Genomic DNA, 12,346 nt, shown 5'->3' on the forward strand with positions numbered 1-12,346 from the left:
GTACCTTCTATGAACCAAGGACTGTGCTAGGCCTTGAGAAAACAGTGAACAAAACAGGCAGAATCCCTCCCTTCTTGAAACTTACATTCTAGTGGAAAGAGACAGACAAATAGGTAATCAAATCAATAAATGAGATAATCTAAGAAGACACTGATTATAAAATGAGCCATTATTTAATGTGCCACCAAAAAAGAAAAAAATCCTACCAGCTAAATTATGACATAATGCTAAGATATAATTGACGGTTAACATGATAACAAACTGATGGTTAAAAACCTATCCTGGTTGGGGGTCAGCCCCGTGCCTGAGGGGTTAAGTTCATGCACTCCACTATGGCGGCCCAGGGTTTCACCGGTTTGGATCCTGGGCACAGACCCAGCACCGCTCAGCAAGCCATGCTGAGGCGGCACCCCACATAGCACAAGCAGAAGGACCTACAACTAGAATATATAACTATGTACTGGGGGGCTTTGGGGAAAAAGAGAAAAAAAAAACATTAGCAATGGATGTCAGCTCAGGTACCAATCTTAAAAAAACAAAAAAGTACCCTGAATAAAAATTGCTTTTTAAAACTGGAAAAAACGTATGTCTTATAATTCATACGGTGCTGACGGGAATGTAAATGGTACAACCACTCTGGAAAAAATTCTGGCAGTTTCTTATAAAATAAAACATGCAATTACATGCAAAAATATAGCATTGTACTCTTAGGGTATTTATCCCAAAGAAAAACTTATGTTCACACAAAATTCTGTACACAAATGTTCAGAACAGCTTTATCTGTAACAGCCTCAAATGGCATTAGCACAGATGTCCTTCAACAGGTGGTACATCTGTACCACCGAATATGGCTGCAATAAAAAGGAACAAGCTACTGATACACGTAACAAGTCGGATTCTCCAGGAAATAGTACTAACTGAAAAAAGCAAATCCCAAAAGCTTCTATACTGCATGATTCCATGCATATATCATTTTTGAAATGATAAAAAATTCTTAATGGAGGACAGATTAGTGGTTGCAAGAAGCCAGGGATGGGAGAGGGTGGGGAGAAACAGGGGAGAGAAATGGATGTGGTTATAGAAGAGGCACATGAGGGATCCTTGTCATGATAGGAACGGTTCAGCATACTGACTGTGGTGGTGGATACACAACCATATGAAAAAACAGGATAGAAACTGATGCCCACACACATACATACAAACAGAAATGAGTACAAAACTGGGGAAATCTGAGTAAGATCTATGGACTGTATTAATGTCAGTATCCTGGTTGCAACATTACACTATAGATTTGTAAAACGCTACCATTGGGAGAAACTGTGAAGTATATAAGGGATCTCTGCATTATTTCTGACAACTGCACGTGAGTCAACAATTACCTCAATTAAAATTGCAATTTAAAAAATGTATGTCTTGGGGGCCGGCCCAGTGGCGTAGTGGTTAAGTTCACATGCTACACTTCAGCGGCCCAGGGTTCACCAGTTCAGATCCCAGGTACGGACCTACATACCGCTCATCTAGCCACACTGTGGTGGTGTCCCACATACAAAATAGAGGAGGATTGGCACAGATGTTAGCTCGGCAACAATCTTCCTCAACAAAAACAAAAAAAATGTATGTCTCAGAATCTTTGAAATTTTTTAAGTGCTGAGAAAGAAATAAAGAACAGTATGAGAGATTGGATGGGGGGCGGCTATTTTAAATAGGATGGCAGGGAAGGGCTCCCACAGAGGAGGTGACGTGTGAGCTGGGCCCTGAAGGATGAGAAGGATCCAGCCATGATGGTAGAGCCCGTTGCAAGTATGAGGGCCTTAAGGTGAGAAAGGGCCTGGGTGCTACAGTGACAAAAGCAGGATGGCAAAGCTGGAGTCTAATCCTTAGCAGCTTCAGGGAGAAAGGGGTCTGGGAAATGGTCAGATGTGTGGACAGTGGCGAACCATGGATGGTAAGGAGTAGGAAGCCTATGCCAAAAGCACAGAAAAGGCTCAGCAACCATTAGGCAAGAAGCAGAACAACAGCGAGAGGGAGTGGGTGCCTGGGGAGACTGGAGGAAAACAGCAGTTCCAGGAGACTGCCGACACACCCCAGTTACTTCACCATTTTGCCTGGTGCTAGCCGTGGCTAAACTAATGACCTCGGTGCCAGCTCTGGCACACCCAGCCTAAACATTTCCAAGAGCCTCGATCCATAAACCATAAGCAACTAGGAAGGAATGCCCGCGAGGTAGGGGTCCTTCCCCTGCAGGACAGGCCCTGGAACGGTGTGGGCTAAACTCTGAGTCTGTGTGTATAGTTTTCTGCTAAGCCCAAACTTTGATCACACACATGTTCAATTCCAAGCAGACAGAAGTGCCTGAAGTGCTCAGATTTGCGCTTGAAGTCACAGTTTAGAGTTATGATTTGAGCGTGGAGGCTTATACTACAGAAGTAAATGTTTTCATGGTTACAATTTCTTTTCAAGACAAAAAGCCTTAAACATCTCATGCCACAGCATGGCTTGACAAGCGGTGCTAGGTCTGCGCCCAGGACCCGAACCTGTGAACCCCGCGCCACCAAAGCAGAGTGCATGAACTTAACCACTATGCCACCAGGCTGGCCCCAGGGTGGTTTTTTTTGTTTGTTTGCTGAGGAAGATTAGTCCTGGGCTAATATCTGTTGCCAGTCTTCCTCTTTTTTCGCCTGAGAAAGATTAGCCCTGAGCTAATATCTGTGCCAAACTTTCTCCACTTTATATGTGGGTTGCTGCCACAACATGGCTGACAAGTGTTGTAGGTCTGTGTCTGGGAGCCACACTTGTGAACCTGGGCCACCAAAGTGGAGCACACCAAACTTAACCACTACACCATGGGGCCAGCCCCTAGTAAGTTGTATTTGTATATGTTAAACTAATAGAAAAATCTTTGTGGGTGAGATTATGGCAACAGTGTTTCACTCATGCATTTCTGTCATATTCTACAATATATTTATGTTTATTTTCATATAAAATTAATGTCTCCAAATGCTTACCAAGTAAAACCACATTCTATACAATCCCCATGCACCATCTGGTACAGACACACTAGTTAGGAAGGCATTTAACTGTGTGGCATTAGAAGTATTAAAATAATCAATATGCAATCTTGATTATAACATCAAATATTGCAGGTCTGGCCACATTGGAGGAGCTAGAAAACTGTCTTACCCTTTGACTCAGTAATCTCACACTTAGGAGTGAGACGATACTGATGCTACTGCTGTTGTCCTCACTGTCATCATCATCACCACTGTCATTGCTTACTACACGCCAGACATCATGTTAAGAGCTGTGGCAGCCAGCTAGTTATCTGTCTTAATAGCCATTCTCCACTTTTACAACAAAAGATAATGAAATTTGGACATTTCTGTATCATTTCTGGACACAGTCTGTATTTTTCCCATTTCTCCAGGAATGGAAACATGAATTCCCACGAACATGTGAAATCTGATCCACCCCAACCTCCTCAGGACTTCCTGAAGTGTAAGTGCTAAGCATCCGGTCTACCACAGATGCTTGTGGGTGACTATTACTAAATTTCACTGGTGTGGAAGTGTGCATGTGTGTATTCTCTTCTCGATGTCCTAAAACAGCATAGGTAGAAGATTATACAATTAATCCTACAGTTAAGGGACATTTACAGAAAAAAGAGTAACATCCAAATTGCAGAAGATAAGAAAAGGATTACCTTCATTATAAGAGAACTATTCCAAGATTTTACAAGTTCAATAGCTCTTAGGTCTTGCCAACTAATGAAGTTGTGAAAATGATTTCCCGTTTTCCTAAGAAAGATGAAACAGTATTTTAGACTCAATATAAATTAGAGACTACATTATATAAAAGATCTGTCACAAGAGAAAACAAAATTAGAGGCCAAACTGTAATTTCAACATGTGATTTAATTAGATGGGGCTTTCCGAATGACGACTTCTCTTTGATTTTATAAACCGAACACACATTCTAACAATTATGATGTGACATATAGCATGAAATTTTAGATTGGATTCTATCCAAAAAGATATTCTTTTTGAAGGACGACAATGTGTACACTTCCAAAAAACAAAACAAAACGAATGAAAAGGCCTTTAAAGACTTGCTTGTACACCTTTAAAAGCAAGACAAAGACACCGATGCTTTCCTCCTTCACTGTACTTATCTTGAGATACACAATCAGATAAAGCCTCTGTACCTACGGAAGAGCTGAAATGCTGCCTCAGCCTAACCGCACATCTCTCGGCTTTAGAATTGGCTCAGGCAGTGGCAACTACTATGTTTACCATAATTGTCCAATAAAAGGAGATTCAACAAACTGGGTCAATACTACAATAAAAGTACAGAGCTTAAAAAAATACAGCAAAAATAAGTCCCTTTTCCTTTGAGGCTCCTGGGAATGAATTAACCAGTGACATTTACTAAGCTTCAACGTCCGGCTCAGGCTTGCTTTCACCCGCATCTCCAGCCTTCTCCTGTGTGATTTTAACCAGCTCAATTCCTGAGACCGTCGTTTCCCACTTTTCTCAAGCAGTGCAGACCCATGGTTACAGCCTCCACTTTACTACCTGGAAACATCCTACCACTGAAATTCTAACATTCCAGTATACCAGTGAAGACAGCGTGCTGTGGTTGTAACTCAATCTCTTCCCCAAATGCCTTCCCTTCAAACACACACAACCTTTAATCCCTCAAACATTCCTTCCCCTTTTTTCCTACCAACCTGCCTGAGGCTTACTTACTTTCCCGGATCTTACGATCTATCACTTTTACTAATAACTTGCCCTCTCTACCCTTTGACTCTTTCTCTTTTTTTAAACTGTGGTAAAATATACATAACATTAAATTTACCATTTTAACCTTTTTTTTTTTTTCAAAGATTGGCACCTAAGGGGCCGGCCCCATGGCCAAGTGGTTAAGTTTGCACGCTCGCCAGTTTGAATCCTGGGCGTGGACATGGCTCCGCTCATCAAGCCATGCTGAGGCGGCATCCCACATGCCACAGTTAGAAGGACCCACAACTAAAAATACACAACTATGTACGGGGGGCTGTGGGAAGAAAAAGAAAAAGCAAAATCTTTAAAAAAAAAAAAAAAAAAAAGACTGGCACCTGAGCTAACAACTTTTGCCAATCTTCCTTTTTTCCTTTCTGCTTTTTCTTCCAAAATACCCCCAGTATATAGTTGGAAATATTTTTTTAGTTGTGGGTCCTTCTAGTTGTGGTATGTGGGACACCACCTCAACATGGCCCGATGAGCGGTGCCATGTCCACGCCCAGGATCTGAACCAGCGAAACCCTGGGCCTCGAAGTGGAGCACGTGAACTTAACCACTTGGCCACGGGGCCAGCCGCATTTTAACCATTTTTAAGTGCACAATTCAGTGAAATTAAGTACATTTCATAATGTTGTGTAACCATCACCACTATTTTCAAATACTTGGGTTGTTTCCACCTTTTTGCTATTTTGAACAAAGCTGCAATAAACATTGCTGCACAAGTATCTATTTGAATGCCTGTTTTCAGTTCCTTTGGGTATATACCTGGGATCAGAATTGCTAGGTCATACGGTAATTCTATGTTTAATTTTTGAGAACTACCAAACTGTTTTCCACAGTGGCTGCACCATTTTACATTCCTACAACCAGTATACAAGAGTTCTAATTTTTCCACATGCTAACACTTGTTATTTTCCATTTTTTAAATTATAGCCATCCTGGTGGGAGCAAAGTGATATCTCATTGGGGTTTTGACTTCCATTTCCCCAATGACTAATGATATTGAGCATCTTTTCATGTGCTTATTGAGCATTTGTATATTACTCAAGTCCTTTGACCGTTTATGAAATGGGTTATTCGGCTTTTTTGTTCTTGAGTTGTAGGAATTCTTTATATATTCTGCATATTAATTTTTTATCAAATACATAGTTTGCAAATATTTTCTCCCATATTATCAGTTTTCTTTTCACTCTCAAGAGTGTCCTTTTTTTCAACTGTTTTACACCTTTTTTAAGGGGAATCAGAGCATGCAGCTACATCATGAACAAGTTACTTCTTTTTCCTTTAGTGATCCAAACGGTCGCTATTATCATTAGTACAAATCAGGCAAGTGATTCTCCTATTGTTTTAGTCCTCAATCTTAGATGAAATTACAAACGAAAGGTACCAAGACACACACCTTCCTTCCACATTACACGCCAGTCAGTTTTCAGAAGTCTAACTGCAGACTTGAGATATCGATGACTGCAAATCTTTTCAGACACATTTTTAAAATGCAAATTGTACATTATGCCAAAATAATGTCAACATGGCTTTATTTCTTATTATTTATGATTAACTTTTAAGGCAATTTCTCTACCTTGAAGAGTTCCAATAGTCAAGAAAATTAAGGAAAAATTAGTCATCATAGATGAAAATATCTTATTAGTGTTCTTCGATGCACAAGTTTTTTATTTTGATGAAGTCCAATTTATCTACTTGTTTCTTTTATGCTTTTGATGCCATTTTAAAGAATCACGGCATTGAGGCCTGCGCAGGTCCCACCTTGTCTGTGGTTTGGGCTTGCTATGTGCCTCATAAAGTGAAGCAGATTTGTCTTCTGGAAAGACAAAGTTGTCTTCTTCTCTGAAAAATCCTCCTACATAGTCGGCTTTGGCATCTTCTAGGAATAGGAGGGTAGGGGTTGAAGCCTCATAAGTCTGGGTTTTCAGCTGAGGTAGAGAGAGGACAGTGGTTATAACCAGAAAGTCCAGGGTGGGGTGTCATTACCTCCAGATGTCGTCACTGTTAACCCAGTCTGGGCTTCAAGACACTCATAGAAGTGGATTCCTTAATAATAAAATAATACAGCTTCAAAAAAGAGGAAATCATTGCCAAATCCTTGGTCATGGAGGTTTCCCTCTATGTTTTCTTCTAAGAGTTTTATAGTTTTATCTTTTAAATTTAGTCTTCACTTTATTTTTTAATTTTTGTATAGGTCTAAGGTAAGGGTCCAACTTCATTCTTTTGCATGCAGCTATCCACTTTTCCCAGCTTCATTTCTTGAAAAGACTGTTCTTTTCCCACTGCCTGGTCTTGGCACTGTTGTCGAGAATCAGTTGACCACTGCATTAGTTTCCTTGGGCTACCATATCAAAGTACTACAAATTAAATAGCTTAAAACAATAGCAATTTATTGTCTCACACAGTTCTGGAGGCTAGAAGTCCAAAATCAAGGTGTTGGCAAGGCCATATTCCCTCAGAAACTGGAAGAATCCTTGCTTCGTCCTAGCTTCCGGGGGTTTGCAGTAATCTGTGGCATTCCTCAGCTCACAGATGCATCACTGCCATCCTCCGTCTTCACAAGGCCTTCTCCCTGCGCCTGTCTTTACGTGGCCGTCTTCATATGAGGACATCAGTCACAGTGGATTAGGAGCTCACCCTACTGCATTATAACCTCATCTTAACTTAACTAATGTATCTGCAATTAACCTATTTCCAAAGGTCACGTTTTGAGGTTATGCAGTTGCTTCCATGGGTTATTTCCTCCAAATCTCCCTCACTCTTAAGTGTGAGATTACTGAGTCAAAGGGTAAGACAATTTTCTAGCTCCTCAAATGTGGCCAAACCTGCAACATCTGATGTTATAATCAAGATTGCATACTGATTATTTTAATACTTCTAATGCTGCACAGTCACATGCCTTCCCAGTGAGGACGCCTGCTCCACATGGTGCACGGGGAGTGTCTGCAGCATCAATTTTACTTGATAAGCATTTGGAGACACTAATTTTATATGAAAATAAACATGAATATATTATAGAAATTGACAGTAATGCATGAGTGAAACACTTTTTTGCCATAATCTCACCCACACAGATTTTTATTTTTGTTAGTTTAATATATAAAAATGCACCTTGCTTTAATAGCTTGTGAGGCTGAACACTGAGAGGTGCTATTTACAGGAAAAGATAGAGTAATTAAGAGTGTTGAACGTGGTTATAAGGAAAGGTCATGAATTCTGAGTTGTATAGTTTTAAATTACACTATTTATAAAGTGTAATTTTATACGTTAATATACAATTTTAGTTTTTAACAAATTAATTCATTAAACATTCCTTAAGTCATGACTAATTCATTACGTCAGTTAGATGTTTAAAACTTTTATTTCTTTGAAAATAGATATGGTAACTCCAGAAATCTGATTTCCCCATTCCTCAGGGATTGCTGATGTTTCCTTGTTGGAGGCTGGAGCTGCCAGTGTGTGACTTTTCCAAACTATTTTTGCAAAGTGTGTATTCCTTGTGTGTGGTTACTCAAGTTTCTGAAACCTCTGTTCTGTTATCTCTGTGATCAGCTAGTGATCTGACAAAGATTTTCCTAAACGTCTGACTCCAAAAAAAACCAGACTACTGGCCCTGTAAATCTCCCAGTAGATGCTGCTTAAGGCCGAGAGGGCCGAGAGGGCCAGAACGTAGGTCAGCATCTGTGTCAGGCCTGTGAGCACTGCCAAACTCACCACAGCATACTAAGCCCAAACTTTAGCAGGACAAGGTCCGCACCCCGTGCCCTGGCACTAGCCACCCACTCCAGGAACGTGGGCTGTTTTCCCCACACCCGCAGCAGGGCTGAGGAATGCAGGACGGCGGCCAGTTTGCACACATTCTCTCCTCCTAAGCACAGCAGCCTCTGCCTTCACCCAGCACTCCCCTAGTTGTTATAAGGACTGATTGGATTCCAAGAGCTCTGAAATAGTTTATTCCAGTCTCTCCTTCCAACTCCACAGTTGCTCTGGTGGAGGGACCAAACTGTACAGCTTCCTACTCCACTGTTTTACATGATGTCACTCTTTACCCCTGACTTTCAAGTTAACTACCTTTTCAACATCTAACCTACAATCAATCTTTCTTCTGTCTCCACTTTCAACGCCAGAACCATTGAGATGAGTTGGAGAAAAGTCACACAGCCTTATGAATTGGTACAATCCATGTTTATGGGATACAACCTTGTCAATGCTCTCGAATCACTTAAAATGATAAAAGTCTTTCTCCTGTCCCTCATTAGTTTCCTCTCCATTCCCCACAAGTGGCACATCCAAATTTTCACCAGATTTTGAGAGAAATTTTCAAGAAATTGAGAAGTCCTTAGGCCATCAATGGCTTCCTACCTCTTAAAGAATGACCTTCCTCAACTCCCCACTCCTCCACCAGCTATCCCTACAGCCACCAAGAATCTCTCTCAGTTCAGAGGAAAATCTTTCCCTCTCCAAGTCTAAGGCTGGCATCTCCACCTGTACCCTCTGCATCCACGTCTTCCTGTCTCTTCCATCACTTCATCAAATAGATCTACAACTCTCTTCCCTAACATGCTTAAATCTCCCCATTTTTGAAGCAGAACCATAAACATCTCTCTTGACCCAGTACGTATCCCCCCACCTTAGCTAAGCCCCCTCAATGTTTCATTACCTCCCATTACCTCAACCAAATACAATTCAAATGCAATTTAGATCCCCAATCATTCATGAAAATTACATTCACTATGGTCACCAAAGTCTTCTTAATTCCCAGATTTATAAGGTCTTTTCCAATGACTTGACCGTTCTGCCTTGTTGGCTCCAGGCGATCACTTCCTCCTTCCTAAAACTGTCACTTCCCTAAGCTTCGGCAGCCTTGCTCTACTGTTTCTCCTCCCACCTCTCCAAACACATCTTCCTGGTTTTCTTTGCAGATTTTTCTTCCTTTGACCACCAGTTAAATGCTGGTGTTTGGTGAGGATTGAATCCTTGGCCTCTTCTCTTTTTAACTAGTTACTCTGAAAAATCTGACCCACATTCATGAATACAGTCACCACAGAACCGCTCACCAATCCACATCTCTAGGGCCAGTCTCTCACTTAAGTTCCATTCCCTCAAAAAGAGCTGCCTCCCCATAGATCAATGGAACAGAACTGAAAGCCCAGAAATAAAACCGCACATCTACAGACAGCTAATCTTTGACAAAGGCTCGAGGAACATACAATGGAAAAGAGACACTCTCTTCAGTAAACGTTGTTGGGAAAGCTGGACAGCCACATGCAAAAGAATGAAAGTAGACCATTATATTACGCCATACACAAAAATAAACTCAAAATGGATCAAAGACTTAAGATAAGTCCTGAAACCATAAAACTCCTGGAAGATGATATAGGTAGTACACTCTTCGACACTGAACTTAAAAGGCTCTTTCAAATACCATGTCTTCTCAGACAAAGGAAACAAAAGAAAAAATAAACAAATGGGACCTCATCAGACTAAAGAGCTTCTGCAAGGCAAAAGAAACTAGGAACAAAACAAAAACAAAACAAAAAAGACAACCCACCCATTGGGAGAAAATATTTGCAAATCATATATCCTACAGGGGGTTAATCTCCATAATGTATAAAGAACTCGTACAACTGAACAACAACAAACAGCCCAATCAAAAAATGGACAGAGGATATGAACAGACATTTTTCCAAAGAAGATATACAGATGGCCACTAAACACATGAAAAGATATTCAACTCACACAACTGAACAACAAGGAAACAAACGACCCAATCAAAAAATGGGCAGAGGATATGAACAGACATTTTTCCAAAGATATACAGATAGCCAATGAACACATGAAAAGATGTTCAACACCACTAATCATCAGGGAAATGCAAATCAAAACTATACTAAGATATCACCTTACGCCTGTTAAAATGGCTACAATCACTAAGACTAAAAATAACAAATGTTGGAGAGGGTGTGGAAAAAAGGGAACCCTCATACACTGCTGGTGGGAATGCAAACTAGTGCAGCCACCATGGAAAACAGTATGGAGATGCCTCAAAAAACTAAAAATAGAACTACCATACAACCCAGCTATCCCACTACTGGCTATCTACCCAAACAACTTGAAATCAACAATCCAAAGTAACAGACGCACCCCTATGTTCACTGCAGCACTATTCACAACAGCCAAGGCGTGGAAGCAACCCAAGTGCCCACTGACCGATGACTGGACAAAGAAGATGTGGTATACATATAATACTACTCAGCCATAAAAAAAGACAAAATTGTCTTATTTGCAACAACATGGAAGGACCTAGAAGGAATTATGCTAAGTGAACTAAGCCAAACTGAGAAAGACAAATTCCAGGTGATTTCACTCATACGTGGAATGTAAACAAACACATGGACAAAGAAAAGAGTTCAGTGGTTACCAGGGGAAGGGGGAGGGCGAGTGGGCACAGGGGGTGAAGGGAGCACTTATGTGGTGACAGACATGAAATAATGTACAAGTGAAATTTCACAATGAGGTAAAGTATTATGTACTCAATAAAAAAAATACAGAAAAAAATAAGAGCAGCCTCCCACACATCTCCCAGATTGCCCCACACCATCTTGAATGCAACACATCCACCCACACCTGCTGCGGCTCCTCCTCCAGTGGGCCACACCTGAGTAACCGTACCCTTCAGCTGCCTCAGCCTAAAACTGGCGGGGAGGGGTCATCCTAAGTCCTCAAAGTGATTCCTTAGCACCCCTGGAGCTTGTATTCTAAGGGGAGGTGAGAAACAAGTGAGTCAATAAAAAATGTAATTTAATGATTATTCTGTGAAACCACGGTGAAGGAACAGAGTAACTGGGGGTGGGTTTCTTTAGATGAGGTCAGAGACCTGAATAAGCAACAGACTCCAAAGAGACTGCTCAGGCTTAGTCTCATTCCCCTCAAAGCCACCGTCCACCGGGCTTCAAGAACATTCTTTCTAAAATGTAAGTTTGGTCACACTTACTCTCCTGCTTAACAGCTTTTGATAGTTGCCCATTGCTTACACGAGCAAACTCCTCACCACAAAGACGGCCTTTCCTGGTCTGGAACCCTGCCTTCCTCTCTAAGTTCATCTCAATCACTCAGAGATGTGAGAGCCTACTATGTGCCAGGCCCTGTTCTAGGTGTGAAGGACCCAGGGAGAACAAGGCAGGCAAAAATCCCAACACTAAGGGAACTTCTTCTGTGGGAGAGGTGTAATAAACAAATATGCAAATAAGTAAATACAATTTTTAGACAGTGACAAGGGATATGAAGAAAAGAAAAGGGTAAAGTGACAGGTAAATAAAATGGTCAGGGAAGGTCTCTTAGAAGCAATGATCTGTGAGATGGGGTCCAAATGACAGAAGGAGGTACAGTCCTGGGTAAGAGAGCTGTGGGGAGAGGGAGCAGCGTGCAAGGCAGGAACCAGCAGGAAATGTTCAAGAAACAGAGCAGCCAGTGAGGCTGGAGCACAGGACAGCAGGCGGGCAGTGGGAGATGAGGTCAGAGTCTGGAAGGAGCGGGAACACTTGGGCGTGCTGCTTCCCTACTTC

General features: G+C 41.4%; 1 protein-coding gene across 3 annotated transcripts in view; it reads right to left on the reverse strand.

The window, feature by feature from the left end:
* The window catches only part of GK5 (glycerol kinase 5), a 68,049-nt gene that overhangs the window by 38,019 nt on the left and 17,684 nt on the right, over nucleotides 1–12,346 (reverse strand). For all 3 annotated transcript variants that reach the window (XM_014852038.3, XM_044754560.2, XM_070493460.1), the window contains one exon: nucleotides 3,701–3,794. In XM_014852038.3, coding sequence (XP_014707524.2) covers nucleotides 3,701–3,794 — 94 coding nt within the window. The remainder of the gene's footprint in view (nucleotides 1–3,700; nucleotides 3,795–12,346) is intronic.

Source organism: Equus asinus, chromosome 21 (genome assembly GCF_041296235.1).
Source record: "Equus asinus isolate D_3611 breed Donkey chromosome 21, EquAss-T2T_v2, whole genome shotgun sequence".
Taxonomy (NCBI): domain Eukaryota; kingdom Metazoa; phylum Chordata; class Mammalia; order Perissodactyla; family Equidae; genus Equus; species Equus asinus.